General features: G+C 40.9%; 1 protein-coding gene across 3 annotated transcripts in view; it reads left to right on the top strand.

Moving 5' to 3' along the window:
* oprm1 (opioid receptor, mu 1) overlaps window positions 1–18,798 on the top strand; it is a 40,227-nt gene extending 21,429 nt beyond the window's left edge. The window contains exons 2-6 of one of the 3 annotated variants that reach the window (XM_061745505.1): window positions 10,669–11,018; window positions 12,993–13,168; window positions 15,103–15,281; window positions 15,528–15,711; window positions 16,847–18,798. In XM_061745505.1, coding sequence (XP_061601489.1) covers window positions 10,669–11,018; window positions 12,993–13,168; window positions 15,103–15,281; window positions 15,528–15,711; window positions 16,847–16,852 — 895 coding nt within the window. In that variant the 3' untranslated portion in view covers window positions 16,853–18,798. Of the gene's footprint in view, window positions 1–10,668; window positions 11,019–12,992; window positions 13,169–15,102; window positions 15,282–15,527; window positions 15,911–16,846 lie in introns of those variants that run through there. The other 2 variants (XM_061745504.1, XM_061745503.1) reach the window with 2 other exon arrangements.
* The last annotated feature ends 488 nt before the right edge of the window (window positions 18,799–19,286 follow it).

Raw genomic sequence — 19,286 nt, 5'->3', positions numbered from 1 at the left:
GTTGTTTTTTGGGAGGAACAAGAGGGTGAAAAAGCCTGGTTATCTGGTGGAAAACAGATGTGACATAGTGTTGTCTTTTATTCTGTCACTCCATATTTATTTTATCTATTTTATTATTGTAATGATATAATTTTGCCACGGTTTTGGGTTTATATCTGTTCCTGTTTTATTTTGAAAGTCTACATCCTTGTGTTCAGCTGCTAGTTTGACCTCCCTTGTTTGTATCTGCCCTGATTGTTTGCACCTGTATCTCGTCAGTCCTGTGAGGATATTTTGTCTTTCCCTTCCTCCCAGCTGGCCCGTACTGTTCTACTGTTTCTTCCTGTGTTCCTACCGGACTGATTACTACCTGACTGTTTATTACCACAGTTTCTGTTTGGTTTCTCTGTCCAGTTGGTTTTTTAGTTTCCTTTGTTTTTCAAATGAAGGACTTCTTTTGTTTTTTGTTTGGATTTGCTATGCAGTGCTTTTGTGAATATAATACTTTTGTTTGGAACTCCTGCCGCCTTTGGTCTCCTGCATTTGGGTCCTACATACCCTGACAGTCAGTTACCTCCCGTTGAGTGATCAGCCCCTTTCTTGTTTTTATCATCTCTGTCTGCCTTCAACTGTTTAGAGATTTGGATTTTTAGACTTAAATTTATGTTCTGTGTTTTTATGAAGCAAATCAAGGCTTTTGCTGAACCCAAGTAGGTGTTCAACAATCACTATCTTTACATTTAGCATGCACATTTGTGATTAGTGGAAAGGCATTAGCATTAGCAATTATTACTATACAACTATTAGCAATTGCAAGAATCTCCCCACTTAGGAACAAGCACATGCCTGCAACATCTCCTGGCAGTCACTGCATAAAGGTTCATGGTAGGGATTTCTGAATGATGCCACTTATGTGGATATTTGAAACAAAACAATGCCCAATACTGAACTCTTCCGAGCCACTCCACCTGTCACCCAGACAGAGAGAGGAGATTAAGTGGTATTGTTGAAGTGATAGATGAATGGAGTGGAGCCAGAAGGTAAGGCTCTTCACTTACTGGTTGACCTTTGTTCCTACTGTATCTCTCCCATGGTCATGAACTGTGGGTGGTGACCAAAAGAACAAGATTGTGGATATAAGTGGCTGAAATTATTGTCCTCTATAGGCTGGCTGGACGTTCCCTTAGTGATAGGTGAGAAGTTCCACTATTTGGGAGCGACTCAGAGTGCAGACGCTGCAGTGGTTCAGGCTTCTGGTTAGGATACCTCCTGGATGCCTATCTAAGGGGATGTTTCAGGCATGTTCACCCTGGCGAGGCATCGTGCCAGACCCAGGACATGCTGGAGGAAATATATCTCTTGGCTGACTTGGAAGTGCCTCGGTCCTCCCAGAGCGCTCAAGGCGGTGGCTGGTGAGAGATGGAGTCTGGACCTCTCGGCTTAGGCTGCTGCCCCCATGACCCGATAAACAGAAGTTAAAGGTTGGAAGGATGAATCCTGTCAACAAGATAACAAAATGCATCACATTTAAATCGTCTTCACTTTGCAAGAGTTCAAAATAGGAAAAAATAAATCAAATTGAAAAATAGTGATGAATTAAATGGCCATATACAGTAATTGTTTCTGCAGTGTGGTTTCAACAACAGAACAAGCCTCACAAAGCCAGGTTAAAGGTTATGCAAATTCTGTTTTTAATATTATTTCCTACAGCAAGGTTATTTAAGGATTTTAGTGGAGTTGGTAAAAAATCCCAGCACTTTATTTCGGTAATATTTTCCCCAAATGGCTTCACTAACCTCTGTTTAATTGGTGTGTTAAAACAACAGTCTCCATCTGCCATCCATTTAAGGGCCCTTTTTTGAAAAAAAAAAAGTAAACAAGATAACGGACACTGTTTTAGTAGCAGTTGAATCTCCACACGCTGCATTTGCTGAAAAGTGTGAGTATTTTAATAATGAATTACACAGGAGAGCCCGTATCCTCCTCTTTCAAGTATAAGCAGGTGGTGGTGACGTTATAAAACACATTTTATATCAGAATTGGCACAGTGACATGTTTACTTCTCAATTGGGGGAAACTGAAGATGGATAAGAACCAAGAAAGCTACTGCCTTTCAGTTGATGGACAGCCATGAATTACAATATTTCATAGAGAGGGCTGTTTTGGGTCATATAACGCTCCTCAGTGGTTCAGGATAATAAAACATTATGATCATCTAAAGACAGCTGAAACAATTTATATCATTACATGTTTATTCAAAGAAACGCTGCGATTAAGAGTCACTAGAAGATTATTCTCTCTCAGTCTCTCTGTGGCCTCCATGTCACTTTAACATGCTGAAAAGTTTACTATGAATATTTGCGTATGTGGTCTGTTTAATGACATCCAAGGAGACTTTGAACTCGTCTTTTGCTGATGTGAGTCGTCAGAGTTAACTTTCAAAATGAGAAACGCTCTGTAGGGGATCCTCTGCTACAATGATATTTTTCAAATAATGTTTGCTGGGTAGAAAATTAATTTGAAACTTTATGAAGTTCCGTGGTGCAATTTTCTAATGTTATATCCATTTTGTAACCCTATGTTGCCAAATGAGATAACACAGAAGTCATTAATGCAACTCTGAAAAGCTCTTTACCAGCAAACATCATCCCTGGCTGCCTATGTGCACTGTTAATTTGCAACATCAAGTTATGGAAATGTAATACCACTCTAATCGGTTAGATTAAAATGTTAATGAACAAATCTTACAATGGAATGTATTAACATTCACCAACAATATATTAATTTTATTTCTAATCATTGTGGTGTGAACATGGTGAGCATTTTTTTTAATGGTTTTTATGCCTTTGGGTGAATTTAATTTGTTTTACTGGATGTAAAAGAGAAATTGCACCCATGTCTCGGTTTTGTTTAGAAGTGCCAAAACATTTGGCTGCCTGATATTTAGATTCCTCTCATTTCTATGCCAGTAAAAATGAACAAGGCAGAGCCTGACAGCATATTGGTACAACTGGTTTTCTTGGTTAAAGATGAGAAGTACATTCAAACATGTAGGGCTATTGCAGATTTGATGGCAAATCGGCAAGTGGTTGGCAGTTGGCAGTCAGCACTAGATCCTTATGCGTGAACAAATCACTCACTAGACACTCAACATCACATCTCAGCTATTGCTGACAGGTGTTAAAGGAGCCCAATATCTGCAACAGTGAGGTCACCACAAGGAAAGGAAATCAGCGAAACAAAAGGAGACGCGCCATAGTACAATTCGCCATAGTACAATTTACAGGATTTTTTACTTGCACTCAACACACACAGTCTCTGCTATCAGCGTGTGCTGATCTGTTCCATCGCACATTATTTGGTCCTTTTGTCTTTTTTTCCCACTTGTTCAGAACACATGACTGTTTCCTAACTCTGGACTTTTTCAGATTATCAATTGTTTCCCGAGTGGCTATGCCTCATTTCCTGCTTGTGTTTTGTTGATAAAATATAGATATATAGATAGATAGATTACTTTCCTTGTTTCTTTTCTTTCTTTGTCACTGAGCCAGCGTCCCAACACAACGAAATACCATTCCAGTACAGCCCATCCATCCGTCACAGAGCTCAGTTTGCAACAAAGCTCCTGTCAGATCCTGTAGTGTGTGATGCTCCGTCGCCAGTTTTACCTAATGTGAACAGGGAAATTACCTTAAAGGGGACCTATTATGAAAAACAGGTTTTTTTCTTGCTTTAACATATATAAAGTGGTCTCCCCTCAGCCTGCCAACTCAGAGGAGGAGGAAAGCAACCAAATTCTGCAGTGTCTGTACAGCTGCCCGGATGAGCCATCCAGTGTGATGTGGCTTCTACGAGCCGTTCAGATTCTGCTCCTGTTGTTACGTAACGATGGGAGGGATGCGTGAAACCACGCCCACAACTAACTCTGGCCCGTAACAACAACTAACTCCGCCGGCCGGAGCTTCCGCCATTTTCCCGTGATGGCGTCTGTTCGAGCTAGACATGCAAATTGATCTGTTGTGGGTTGTAAAAACCAACACAAGCGATGCTTTGTGCCCTCCCCTGCTACGCGTCATTCAGGCAGCCAATCAGCACGGTGTGCCTCATTATCATAGCCTCCCCGCCCACTCAGAATCCTGCATAGATAATGAGGTTAGAGAATGGGAAGATATAGACATGGCTCAGAGGCTGAATTTCTCATTTATTTAGCAAAAAAAATCAAAAGCTTGTTTTTAAGACATTCAAGGCCTGTTTAGAATAGGTATTAGATGCCATAATAGGTCCTCTTTAAAGCCTGACTACAAATCATCGAGTCCTGTGATTTGAACCGACCGACAAACAAGGCGACTCTGGAAATCATGACCCGGATGATTGCAAATTCTCTGCCTGGTCTAACTTCTCGAAATAGACTAGCAGAGTCAAAATAACTTAATTAAAACATTTTTAGATCAAACTTTAACAGCTGAATCACCGTCTGTATATATTTGATGTCCTTGGTATTTGTCATGTTAAGGTTGTAATGGCTAGATGCATGTGACTCTCATCTGGAGCCTTGGTTCGGACGTTGCAAAAACATCAGTTACATGAAATATAAAAAAAGATGTTCCTAACTGTGGTTTCAAATAATAAGTAGCACTTTTTTTTAATGTAATGGAAATGTGGGTAATTTCTACCTTTTTAGTTAAAAAAGAATGGTGTTCTTTTTTAGTTGCCAAAACGACAGCTCAGCTTCAATTTCTCCTAAATATTATACACATGACAGGGAAACAATGGGCTCATTTTGTCTGGAATTGTTGATATACCAAAAGTTAAATCTTTTTAACTTCCTGTAAGAATACAACAGCAGCACTCGTTCACACACTGCACAGATAAGAGCGATGTGATCAAATATATTTTTAACAAAAAGGGGACATTTGGAGTATAGTCTCTGTTGGTACCAGTCATCGTATTTCTTGACAATAAACTCAGACAATATCTTGGATATTGTCTGAGTTTAGTTTAGCCTTGCCATTGTATGTTCAGTCATGTCTGAGGTTGTGTACATACAGAAGAAACAGATCCGTCATTTACGGCCATGTTCACAGGGGTCTTTTAGTCTTTAAGCGCTTGCGGGAGATCACATCCAGCTCCACAACACTGATCAGTGGAACAGCTTTTTATGCGTTGTGAGGTGTCTCACTGGTCCCTGTGCAAATAAAGTCTGAATAACAAACAGTGAGCTGTCAGCGTTAGACTTAATCAGAATTTGATGAACTAACTGCCATCTGTGGTTGTAAATAGGATTTTAAATGATTAAGACGTGTGTTTGAACAAAACAGATGTAATGATCTCAGTGGCAGGGTGATAGTTGGGGTGTAATATAAAGAAGATTGGCGGATCTAATATATTATTGTCACGTTATATATTCAGAATAATTGAATAGGTTTACAGCTGGGATGTGTCTAAGTACTCTTTAGATGCAATACTGCCATATTAGTATGATCCCCTGGAGCTGTTATGTTGATTAAAGGACCAGATGGACATTTTGGAGAAGTGCATTCTTTTTATTCACATGATGGCGAGACAATTTAGCAATAAGGTATTTCTTTCTCGACCATACCTGGGGCCTGTACTACGAAGCGGGATTTGGGGTTAGCGAGGTAACTTCAGGTTTAACCCTGGGTTTTCAGGACTACGACGGTGGTTCACTTCTTACCGGGGTACATCGCCATGGTAACTTATGCTGAACAGCTAACCTGCTCCGGAGCAGGTTATGTTCGAGATACAGATCGCCGGGTATAAAAGCACCGCCCACTGACCAATCAGCTCTCTTGGAAAATGGCATGCCCTTTCGAAGAGAATCCAGTGGAGCTCGGTGCGCGGATCGTGAGAGGATCCCTCCGATCTTCTTCTTGTCATTTTTTTTTCTGTTTGCTGCAAGTAATGTCAATGCTATTTCATTGTGCTTTTGTATACTGATATCATCCTAAAACAGAGAGTGATAGAAACACTAAAGCCTTGTACTTGTTGTACTTCTAAGATATGAAAGTGAGCCTACTTACCGCTTTGAATTATGTTTTTATATTTATTTTTTATTTGCTCCCATGTGCGTTTCACTCCGCTGGGGTTGCAGCGGAAGGGATGAGGCTACAATTGTCATACACGCCATACGAATACATCTAAGCAACACATGCATTTAACAGAATAGACAACTGTAATTATAGTCAGATCTACTTATGCCCTAATGATGGGGCAGTGATGTTTATATCCCTATGAACTTACGCATTTATACAGTCAGCGATCTTTTGCCAGCTGTCTTTCCTGCATTTTGCAGCTGCAACTGTTTTGCTTTTTGCCTGTATTATATGCCTATACTCATCATATTTCCGTAAAATTATTGTTTGCTCTTCGCTACTGAAATAAGCGGCTCTGACAGCGGACTTCTCTGTTAAGTATATTTGACAATATACCAGTTACAAAGCCATATTGCTGTAACTAATGACATGATGGGATGATATTATAACGTGCCTGCGCGCACTGTTCTGAGCATGCGCAATAAACGGTCGGAGAAAGAAAAAAGAGTTCAGGATTCTTTTGACCAAAGATGAAGACGTGTGTTTGCCTTTTTGTCGTGATTCCGTGAAGGTAATTTAATTAACCATCTCTGGTAGCTGCTGAAACGCAAGACTGCTGCAGAAATGTCTACTGCTACATTCTCCATGCTTGCGATTGGTCATGCGCTGAAAACACCGCCCCTTTTATGTGCACGCGCTCATATCCAGATTGGAGAAACCTGGGTTGATATACCGAGTTGATAACCACCGTCGTGTGACCGCTTAGCGTGATTGCAATTGTCCGGGTTAGTGAATCTGGATAAGGAAAAGATATCCTGGGTATGTTGAACTTGCTTCGTAGTACAGGCCCCTGTTTAGAGTTAAAAAAAACAATGCAACAAACCTATTGTTGCAGTTCTATACTCGGTTCAACTATCCAACCCATTCACACTCCAACTGCATTTAAAAATACACATTTTCAATAATCCCTTTCCATTTGAAATCAACAGAAAAGGGCTTTCTTGCTTTCAACTGCTTTTCTTTTCATTTCTCACTAATCTCCTGCCTTATTTACCTTTTTTTCCTCACTCCATTTAACCCCTGCACTGGATCCATCTCCTGCTGTGAATGTTCCCTGATTGATTGCTCCGGCTGCACTGATTACCCACGGCAGGGACCGATCACTCGCACTCTGCGTTTTAGCTGCTCTCCTCCATCTCCTGGTCCCTTATCATCCTAGAGTTATTCCTTATGTTTGGATCCCACTTATTCAAATGTGTACTGCCTTGTGCTAAACCCCTGTTTGACCTGGTTGTTGATGTAAATCTGGCTTCCTGTGTACTGAGCTCTCTGACTTTGTTAGCTTTGTTAGGACTAATTACCTGTGAGTCAACATTCTTTGGTAATAAAACACTTGCTGCCTGTGATGATTGTAGATAAGTGCAAAGTGACAATTAAAATGACAATTTTGCTAATGATATGTCTGGATTTAAACTGGGGTTTTCTCTGTTTGAGTTTCAGCTTATTCTTGCATGGGTTGTTTTTCAGCTTTTGTCACAATGTGCCGCTGTGACTGAGATTTGTGTGACACATAATGGCCCCCAGTGTTGGAAGTGATTTGCGAGGTTCTGTTTAAGGCTAATAAAGGTGTAGTATTTGCTGGAAAATCTGGGTAATTGAGTCTTTGTGCCCACAACCGCGCCACAATGTTTACATCCTGAGTGGCTTGTATGTGTGCCTACGAAGTACAGTTATTGTGTGCAAAATCATCTGCTTTTATCCGGTTATTCAGATAAATAGACGGCAGGCTTTTTAACCCTCTCTCATGAAGGCAGAGACGGAGCACTGAAAAAAAAAAAAGAATTCTGTGAACTAACCAACATAATTATCTCCAGCAGTGTATTTTCTGCTTTAAACTGTTGCAGGCCGAATCATACAGCCACAAATCTCCTTTTAAACTCCGCAATTGTGTCATATATATTAAAAAAAGGGAAGATTTTTGTAACAGATACATTTTTGTTGGTCTGCAATATAGTAACTACACGTTGAAATTGTGCATGGAGGGTTGCTTTCAAAATGGGATCAATAAAACTACCTGCAAACGCGTCAGACGTTTCCAGAAAACTGCTTCCCTGATGCATGAAACAAGGCAAGCAAAGGTTTAACTGCATGTGGCTGTGGATGGGATGCTCTCTGTTCACCAAGAAGCCCAAATGAAAATCCCCAACTTTCTTTAACTTCTCATGAAGCTGGTGTGAAGCTGAACGACTGCCAAGTCCTTTGATTTTCCTCCATGTAGCACCCCACCCAACCCCCTCCGTCCTATTCAGTCTTCCATTTTCTAATACTGAAACTATTAATAAACAATGCAAACAAATAAACGTGACTGAATCACATTCAACCGAGAATATGTTTACACACTTATTTCTTCTTTTGTATCTACTTTTAATCTATTCTTCTTTTATGTTTTCTCACTCAGCTTCCTGTTCTTTTACTGATTTATTCTTTTCTGTGACAGTCATATCTGTCTACATAACATGGGAATATTTAAACCTGGAGGCATTTAATTTCATATGTAATGTTAAACATTATTCATTTGGAGCCCAAATCAATATTGTAAAGTCTTTTTAAACAGAAAGAAAATAAATAAATGATGAACTGTTCTTAGACCATCAAGAAGATTCATTCCAAGCGCAAAAGTGCATAGTGGCAGTAAAATTTAAGTGCGTTTCACAGGCTGCGTCTTTTAATACTCACATAGTTTCATTATTTGGGCTGATTAGCTTTTTACTGTGTGATGGCGCTCTGGAGCTTTTTAATAGCTAGCAGGCATAGTTGACCATTTTGGGGAATCCAATTAATAGAAATCCTTATATTCAGCATTCTGAAACACATATAGCTTGATTAAAATGCCAGACCTAGCTAGTCAAACATTCAAATGTGGTCTCAGCATTTCCTATAAGTGAAATCTGTTCATTATGACAGCTGTTTGTTTTTGTGTGCGTGCGTGCGTGCGTGCGTGCGTGCGTGCGTGCGTGCGTGCGTGCGTGCGTGCGTGCGTGCGTGCGTGCGTGCGTGCATGCGTGCGTCTCAGTTAAGGGTGTGTGGGTGTTGACTTAACCTTTTGCCTCATTGCGAGGACAGCAAATGCTAAACATAATACATGTCCTCGTTGATGAGATCTAATCATTTGAGCTGTCTGTGCTTCATCCTCGTCCTCTGAGCTAATGATCACACGGACGTGTTTTTTTGTTGACACTTCGCAATCTAATTTTCTTAGAACTTCCTCTTTTATTGCCCAGTTTTCAAAAATACTTAATTGAAAGGACATTTTAGTGAGATACAGTAAAAGAGTGTTTTTGAGAGGCTGAACTGAAGAAGCCGTTTGTTTGTCCTTTATCCTTCTAGCCACAATGGTGGTAGATCAAATTCAGATTTAAAGAATCTTTCAATTGAACCTTGATAACTTACTGAAAAAAAAACTTAAGCTAATACTATAACGTGGCTTTTATGTTCCCATTTTTTAAGAAGCTTTGTCTGTGATATGAATAGAATCTTAAGGATATACAAGAATTGACATTCATGCAGTGTCCACAATTTCCGTTGGTTTACATTTCATCAAACAGTATTTTCAAATGCATTTTGATCTTGAAACTTGCATCTAATCCTTTTTTAACCCACCTGAGGGGAAGTAATTCATCTCTGAGATGTTTTAAAACCTTACAGCCTGGGAAATGACTCTTCCTGAGCGGCTCCTTAAACTGAGTTGCATGTGTGATTGAATGAGGTTGCAACCAGCTGACGCAGGCGATCTGAGTAACTCACAAATTGTTCCAAGATAATCATCGTGCCATGACTTCCTTGGGTTACAATCTATCTGAAGTTACAAGGAAACTGTCATAGCTAAAATATTTGACCATGTTTTATAGAGTTGTTTCTGGAGTGAGTTATGAAACTCTTCAAAAAGGCAAGGCGAGTTTATTTCTATAGAACAATTCAACAACGAGGTGATTCAATGTGCTTTAAAAACAGTAGCAGGTTCTTTAACAGTAAGACAGTAAAGAATTCAGATGACAGAGTAGGGGTGGATAAAGCAAGACTGAGAAAACAAGGAAATGGCGCGCATGTAAACACAAGAAGGCAAATACAAGTAGGCTGGTATGCATTTGCATTAAGAGGAGAGTTGAGGTGAATATCTTCAATATACTGCAGATCCTTGATGAAAAAATGCATCCCAGGTGTGAGGGCATGGTATACCACTCAGTGAATGACTTTTGAAATGTCATGCATAATTACTACATGATTACCGAATCAGGTCACCGGGATCCAGAAGGGCAGGAGCTTTGTGGCTTAGAGTCAAGTGTTGAGATGACTCTTAATATTGGAATGTCACAGAGCTTGATTGTAGATCAGCACTACTCCTTCCTCTAGCTAGCCCAACATTTTATAATTGCCATTATGACCCTTTGGAGTTGGAGACTGTTTTTTAAGATGGAACCAGTCCAGAGACCAGACCTGCTGTCCTGGAGCTTCAGAGGATCTGATTATGAAATCAGAGAGGGGTTCAAAATGCCAAAGATGTCCCTCCGGTGTGATGGAGCAAAGGAAGGCTTGCCACACGTCTGTTGTCTGTAGTGATTCCATGCTTTCTCCGCAGGTACACCAAAATGAAGACGGCCACCAACATCTACATCTTCAACCTCGCTCTGGCAGACGCCTTGGTCACCAGCACACTTCCGTTCCAGAGTGTCAACTACTTGATGGGGACCTGGCCGTTCGGTGACATGCTGTGCAAGATGGTGATGTCCATCGACTACTACAACATGTTCACCTCCATCTTCACTCTCACCACCATGAGCATCGACCGCTACGTCGCTGTGTGCCACCCCGTCAAAGCGCTGGACTTCAGGACTCCAAGGAATGCTAAGATTGTCAACATCTGCAACTGGATCCTGTCCTCGGCCATCGGGCTGCCTGTCATGTTCATGGCCTCCACTGTCGTCACTCGTAAGCATGAGCACAAGTATACCTTTGACCCAAAACTAAGTAGAACTTGAAACAGACTAAAAAAATATTCTGTATTACTCTATCTTTAAATATTCTGTTCAATCATAATAACACATCCAGGATTATACCAGCATTACAAGCTCTCTTCCTTTATGCTTGCCTTTCTGCCTGCAATCTCTGTTTCCCTGTAGAGTCTGGGAGCCAGGCAGAAAGGTGTTGGATTTGGAAATATCCTCCTACAACCATGGCTTAGTTATACACTTAAAGCAACCTTCCCAGTATCTCTGCTGTGTCCTAATTAGCACTGCCAGCTAGTACATTTTTGTTTCCCAGAGATCTCACATTACGGAAGGCAATCGAGGGAAGAAAGTGTCTGAAACATCTTCTTCCTTCTTGTCTCTTGTTTTCTCCTGCTCTCAGCCGTATTCCAAGCATGGGCTAAGTGTGTAACTCTCCTGTTGCCATGATCACTGCGGAAAGCACTAAAATAACAGAGTATATGAACTATATTGTATACAAACCAGTGATGAAATATAATTTCCCACAGCATCATTGGTTTAAATGAAAAAATGATTAAACACAATTTGATGAGTCTGCATCACGTCCCAGGACCCAGCTTCTGCAGCAGAGGAGGAAGAAAGGCGAGGCTCTCTATTTACCAGTCGGCCTACGTTCCTACCCTCACCTGTGTTTATTAGCTGTGGGTCGTGAGCTAAAGCTCACGAGATCACGGATACAAGCAGCAGAAAGGAGTTTCCTCCATTTTTCTCAGCTCTCTGCATGGTGTCATACTGGTCAGAACTGACGCCAGTCAATCCCGTTTAATGCGAGAATCGGCAAACTAACGAGTAGGCCGGGAAACAGGCTGAGTTCAGTTACGAGTTCAGTTAGGATTGAAGTGGCTCAGTAAGGTTCCAGGAACGTATTCCATTAGATATATTGTGGAATGGCCTCAAGAGAGCCGCTAACACCAGACATCCCACAGACGTGGTTGTGTTGAAGCACCCATGTAAAGCCTCCTGAACATAGTCGAGGTCTGATCCAGAGCTATCTAAAGCACTTGCTTAAAGTCACTCAGTACGTTTACATGCATTAACAGAAAGTCGAAATGTTGCCTTAATCCAACCGATATCGAATTTTTAAAAGCCATGTATACACCTGAGCCAGGCCGTAGTCGAAACGAACTGAAGCTCTTGAGATGGAGCTAATAGTACCAGATAATGCGTCCTAATCAGAGTTATTCCGTCATGTATACGCAACCCACGCTTAGCCGAGCTAGTGACTGCCCCGGGACTCCCTCTTCTGGAAGTGACAACACCGCGAAAGCCAGAATATCAACACAGTAGGAGAAGAAAAGGACAAACAACAAAGAACTAACTGGAAGAACGCCACGTAAAATCACGGAGTCGAACTCACCTCACTCAATAATCGATTGTCTTCTTGCGCATGTAAACTTGGATTTCTCGGAAACTCCAGTTTAATCCTTAGCTAGATTGTTGCCAATACTTTGATTTAGATGCAAGCAACCACACTGACTGCTGCCAGTCTCCTTCGGTACTGTGAATGTTTACCTCATGTGTTTAATGAAAGCATAAGATACGATAATAGCTTCTGTGTTATCAGCCTAAGCACACTGTGTTTGTCTGCTACTGTAACTCTGAAAAGCAGATTAGATTTTATGGCCTATTCATGCAGAAAACCAGTTAACTCCAAGACGTTCACATTCGCCTGCTTGCCACCATATATGCTGCAGTTTCTACTCGGTATCACACTGACAGTAGTAATTAGTCATTACTGCTCTGGGTTGCATTAGGTACAAGAAGATTTACAAACACATTAAAGAATTTTTCCTTTTTTTGTTTGCTTGATCTTTTTTTTAAATCAGAATGAACTCCTGCTTCCTGTGAATTGTAGTCGTGATGTTTGGCTAAACATGTGAGCACACAGTGTATGGGCATTTGTCACCCTTCACAGACTCCAACATTGTTGACTGCAAGCTGATTTTCCCCCACCCCTCCTGGTATTGGGACACCCTGCTGAAGATCTGCGTGTTCATCTTTGCCTTCATCATGCCTGTCCTCATCATCACCATCTGCTACGGTCTCATGATCCTGCGGCTCAAGAGCGTGCGAATGCTTTCAGGCACCCAGGTTAAGAAAAATCTTTTTTCCTTTTCTTCACAAATATGAACCAAATTGGTTGATTTGCAAGTCGCAAGCTGGAAGCTCTTCAGTAGATGCAAATGTAAGATTTTATAGAAGTTTGATAGCCTGAGTACACCCACGGCATTTCACTCATTAGTTATTGAATAACTTTACGGTAGTAACGGAGTACATTTTTTTTAATAGTAATGAAGAATACAGTACTGCCTGAGGCATGCTTGGAAAATCGGTCCACTCATTGCTCTCGAGACAAAGCAATTATGAAAATCAACTTAGAGTGGAGCCTGTGGCCTGTGACCAACAATCATGTCCCCAGATCCTGACAGAATGAAAATGTATCCTCTGTATTTTAATGGCATAAGCCCTTTGGGAATAAACTTGAAGCGGATGAAGCGTGTCACTTTAATCTTGCGTAACGAGCCTTAGGTTTTATCTTCTTTATTTTCTGTTATAGTATGAGTGCAAATATGTTCAATGACTCCTGCACACTGTTTGAAAGTTAATTGAAAGAAATGGAGAACATGCTTGCGTGGGTTCCCCCCGGGTACTCCGGTTTCCTCCCACAGTCCAAAAACATGCATATTAGGTTAATTGGCGATTCTAAATTGCCCGTAGGTGTGAGGGTGCATGGTTGTGTGCAGGGGCGCAGCTTGTGAACAGGCAAGGCAGGCAACTGCTTGGGGCCCCGAGTTGTTGGGGGGGCCCATGAGGCCCAAAAAAAAAAATTTTTTTTTTTTTTTTTTTTTTTTATAATTACTTTTATTACAAAAGTGTTTCCTATCAGGGGTTTTGAGGACTAAAAAAGTATTGAAGGCTGTTTTTACTGTACAGATCTCAAAATGTGGTAACCGCAATGACCACATCCTCCTCCTTAAACAAACATAAGGCAATTATCAATGGCATCTCAGTAGCCAGTAAGAAACCTCCCTTAAGGGGCCCCATGTTGTCATTCCCATGATCACGGATCATCCACCTGTACACAGTGTCAAAAAAAAAACAAAAAAAACTACACACAGTGTCGTGTGTGTAAATTAGCAGTGTGTAAATAAATATAAATTTCATAAAGTTTTCGTTGGTATCAGTTTATTATAACATAACAGTGATGAACGCTGGTTTGAGGGGCCCCCTAGAAATTTTTGCCTAGGGCCCCAACAGACCCTAGAATCGCCTCTGGTTGTGTGTGTATATATGTGACCCTGCGATGGACTGGCGACCTGTCCAGGGTGTAACCCCTGCCTCTCACCTGAAATGAGCTGGGATAGGCTCCAGCAGACCCCCGTGACCCTGCAAAGAATAAAGCGGGCATAGATAATGGATGGATGGATGGATGAAAAAAATGAAATTCCTTTATGCCTCTTGAATGCTCAGAAATTGTGAGGTATCAACATGTTACTCTTCGTTCATCTTCGTACGAGTGGTAAACCTAAACTAAGTGCTTCTTAGCTGAATTATTATTTATCCTAACCCATAACTATGGATTGTTAATAACTACCCTGACCAGCTGTGGGCAATGAAGCAGCAAAGTGAAAGAACTTCAGAACATTCTTGATCTGACAGGGCTCGAACTCAGGGCTATGGTTGGTACCACCAACAAACATTCAACTTAAAATGTAGGCACATCTAGATTTTTTAAAGTAAAATTCAACCAGCTGTTGTACTTATTTTGAGACTTGAATTTGTTGTCTTCTTTTAATCCATAATGTAAAACTACTACGTATTAATGTGTGGTGCAAACGTGGTTATTACATGTTCTGTAGCGAGACTGTGTTTTAAAAGTAGTTATAACTTTAACATAAAAGTTGATTTTGATTCTTCTTTTTTTATCTTTCTTACCCCACTTTCACCTTTCTTTTCCCCTTTTTGTGCTCCCACTTGTCCTCAATACTAAACAAATTGCCTCCATTACACATATACACTCACAGGAGAAGGACAAGAACCTGCGTCGTATCACTCGCATGGTTCTGGTGGTGGTCGCCGTCTTCATCGTCTGCTGGACCCCCATCCACGTCTTTGTCATCATCACAGCTCTGATTAACATCCCCAGCTCCACGCTGCAGACCATCACCTGGCATTTCTGCATCGCTCTGGGCTACACTAACAGGTACAAACCCAGCCATGGCAAATACATGAGTCTGAAATATTTGACAGCATTATTTTTTAGGAATTTGGCTGAAGTAATTTCTTAGGAGTATTGTGATTTGTTTAGTTTTTATGACTGATATTCAGACTTTTTCATTTGATGAAAGATCTTTTTGAAAAATCAAGTTAGTTAAAATATTACTGCGCCTCTTCATTGCCAATGTAGGGGTGAAAATGAGCTGACTCTTAGTTCTTTACCCCACTGCAGTAGTCTGAACCCTGTTCTCTACGGTTACCTGGACGAGAACTTCAAGCGTTGTTTCCGTGAGTTCTGCCACCCGAATCCCTCGGTGGAGGAGATGCAGAACTCATACAGAACCGGAGCCGCCAATCGCAAGCAAGCTCAGCACGAAATCAACAGTGCAAACACAGGCGAGAGGTCCAACCAGCAGGTAGACAGGACTGTGTGTCCACGTACAAGTACATCTACTGTATCTGTTATGGTAAATGGAGTTATTCACTTTCTTGGAGCGATTTGGTAAAAAACCTCGATAACGTGCTCATTCATATTAACGTAATGCTCCTAATGCTACAATACTGGTGGAGCTTAGTCGCCATATTGGAAACAAATGTTAATTATCAGTGAAATTAAAAATAAATACTACCTGGATTTTTGATTTTTTTTAGCCAAAGGCTCTTTTGAATAAAAGAAAATGTTTTGATTGTGTTTTAATCCATTTTTATCTGTGTTTAGAGGAAAAAAATCAACAAAAAAATCTGATATTTGGAATTTCCGTGCCCCTCACCATTGAAAAATAAAACATTTGGCATGGGGATATTTTTAAGCATTGCTTGCGTTACTGTAAATTAGACCCTATTCAGATCTTGCATTAGATATGATCAGATCGCAAGTGGTCAGCGTTTTAAGGGTGTATTCACCCATGCAGCAACATTTATACCCGAATGTGTCCTGCGTGAAAGGATCTGACCTTCCTGCTCTACATGCAAATACACACTTATTTTTGTTTGCAAACACCAAAGGGAGCAACTGAAAATAACTGTCTGCATAAGAAAAACTAGAATACTGTTAGATCTGTATTTGCAGCTTAGAAGTCGAAGCACACCGTGATAAGTGGCAACACTGATGATAGCTAGCCGTTAATCAGCAAGTTGTCATGCAATAAAAAAAGAAAGGAAATGCCCAACATTAAGCAGAAATCTGTGGCTTTAGATCATTTTACCAGAAAATGCATATAAAAACTCCAAAGAAGATACCAAAAAATAACGAGATGAAGACACTCCACCATAAACGCTTTTTGTCCCATGGGAAGAGGAAAGAAATGAAAAGATAAATACTTTTATTTGACCACAAAATTAAACAAGCCATTTCTAAAACATTCCTTTATTAGGTCCCTGAATCTGTTTTCAGATTATGGACTTTTCCCATACCACCTTTATCGTACCTGAATCCGACTTTGCGTTAGCCGCCGTGTGAGCAGATCCAGGTTTAATGCAAGTCTGAACGGGGTCTTGTTGCAGCCCGGTGGCGTGCACGTCATCACGACCTGCTTTCTCCTCCCTCGGCAGGTATGACTAGCCTTGGAGGGGTCGTCGGTGGACTCTGGCTGTTGTGGAGGGGTTACCAACGATGACCTCAGTTCTGAAGTCACGCAGGTCACCACAGGGCTTTAGTCACATGCACACACGCACGCACACGCAACGAATCCAGGACGCGACTGGGACGGAAGAGCACGGACTACTTTTGCGATGTGTGGAGAACTTGACTGTAGTGCTGGATCGCATCAAGCATCATCCTGTCAACCGAAGGTCACTGAACGTACGGCTGAGTTGGGGATTTTTCACGCTGGGACGGATAAAAATGGGACTGGCCAGAATAGTAATGAAGAAAAGAAAAAAAGCATCATCGACATAGCTTCATCTTATTTAAAGAATGATAAAAGTAAATAAAGTTGTACAAAAATGTAAAAAAATGCTTTGAACAATTTCTCTGCTATATTGTTATTTGACCGATTTGCTCAATAGATAGAAATACTGTACAGCCAGCTGACAGGTACACTGGCAGATCTGTGAAACCGTTTCTACAAGCCAGTAACTTGATGTTTCATTATCCTCAACCTCGTGCCGTCTGCAGATCGTTGCTATTTTTTCAGGTTGAAAGACAAATCAATTGGCTGTCGTTTGTCATATGCTTTCACGCCACGCTGGCACTTTCCCTCCAGTTGCCTTCATTCTCTTCATGTTGTTTACACTGGTGAGAGTCCAGCTCGAATTGTCGGAAACGTGGATTTATGGACGTTTCTTCTCGAAGGGTCTGCTTTTTTCTGCCCTCACAAAGACTTCACTGGAGGTGAAATTCAGTAAATGTCAATTGCACCAACTGTGCTTCTCAAGCTGCTTTTGTTTGGATCCAGCAGGACCTGCCCTTGTCACCTCACACCCCTCTCTGATCAGCTCAGCGGCACGCCGGCCGGCAGCAGCCGCTCCAGCGCTGCTATGCAACTGGGCTATTTTCTCAACCCATTCGTCATTTCTCTCTTGAGCTTTTATACCATCGAACCGACTGAACACGTAATGAAGCACTGTTTGTTCTCTCTTTGCAAAAACACGAAAAACTTCTGAATGTACAGAGAGGAAACTACCTGTGTCTGTCACAGTCTGTGCCAAACTGTGGGGGCTTCGAACCAGCAGAGAAGACGCATCGGCCTGCCAGTGCAGTGTTTGCTCCTATGAGCCGCAGTGCAAACACTTGGTTCGACCTGTGTATGATTAACCACGGTTTAATGGCCATCGTACGAGGGTTGGCTGTAAATGGAGTCATTTCTCCTGTTTGGAGAACCTCACAAGTGAGCTAAATAGGATTGTGCATCTGGTGTAATCTCTGAAATAGCTTTTGCTTAAATATTGTGCCGTGTACTGTATGTGTAAGATAACTTTTTGAGTAGCTCTGTGATATTCTGTGTAACAGTATTTTATCAAAGGCTCTATAAATGTGAACATGATTGTATTAATAATCTGTTATGTAAGGTTTTTTAAGCAATCTGCTGTTCATATATATATATATATATATATATATATAAACTTTTGTCATGTTGAATCTGCTTTGCTAAGTTAAGTATAATACAAATCATTGTGTAGAAACCTGAAGTAGTGCATTTGAAAATATAAACAGATTTTAACTGATTTATCTGATTCTGAGGGAAAGTGATTTTAATGCCACACCGTGCACACAACAGATCTGTTTTTGTGTCATTGCTTGAGGTGAATTTTTTTAAATGTACACTTTATTTATTCTTTTCAGTCTTTCTTTTCAGGCTGTCAGCTTTAAAATAAAGAGCCAGAGGAGAGCAGCTTTGCTGTTAGGGGTATGAGCTGTCACATGCTGTTCGTCTCATGTGGTTTATGTTCACGGTTCCTTTTTTTGTGCAAACAAATCAAACAAAATAAAAAGTGTACTACTGTGTGTTATGTCATAAAACACGCAATGAGACCAAGTAACTGTTGAGGATAAAAATAAAAGTGTGGGAACAAGATTCTATCCGTATCAGTGCCCTCTTGAACTCTCTCCCGTTCTTAAAGTTATGGTTGAAGGACTGGTGTGAAGCTGTGATCAGCAGAAAGGTCTCTCATTGGAGCGCTACCTTGTTTGAACCCTCAGTTGAAAAGAATCTACTTTAAAGACCTGAACAAAGTAAAGTGCCCAACGGCTTTTGGTATGAATATGTTGATTGTGTGAATGTGTAAACTCTGTCATGGATTAATGTCTCTTCCCTGCTCCACTCATACCAAGTCATTTCCTTGTTCAAGCAATTTTGTTCCCGGAACGGCATCTACTGTTAGTCGGCCAGCAGTTACTCTCTCCTCTTTCATACAAAGAACCAGTCTGGTCCCTCTCAATTTGACTGATTTCCAGGAAGAGGTACACAATGGGCTTGAGCTTCAAATGGGCAAAGTGGAAAGTCTGTGTGTGACATATATTTTGAGGTTCATAAGGAATACACGTGGCTCA

This window comes from Cololabis saira, chromosome 17 (assembly GCF_033807715.1).
Source record: "Cololabis saira isolate AMF1-May2022 chromosome 17, fColSai1.1, whole genome shotgun sequence".
NCBI lineage: Eukaryota > Metazoa > Chordata > Actinopteri > Beloniformes > Belonidae > Cololabis > Cololabis saira.
The sequence above is the reverse complement of the archived record's forward strand: the minus strand, read 5'-3'. Positions and strand labels throughout refer to the sequence as shown.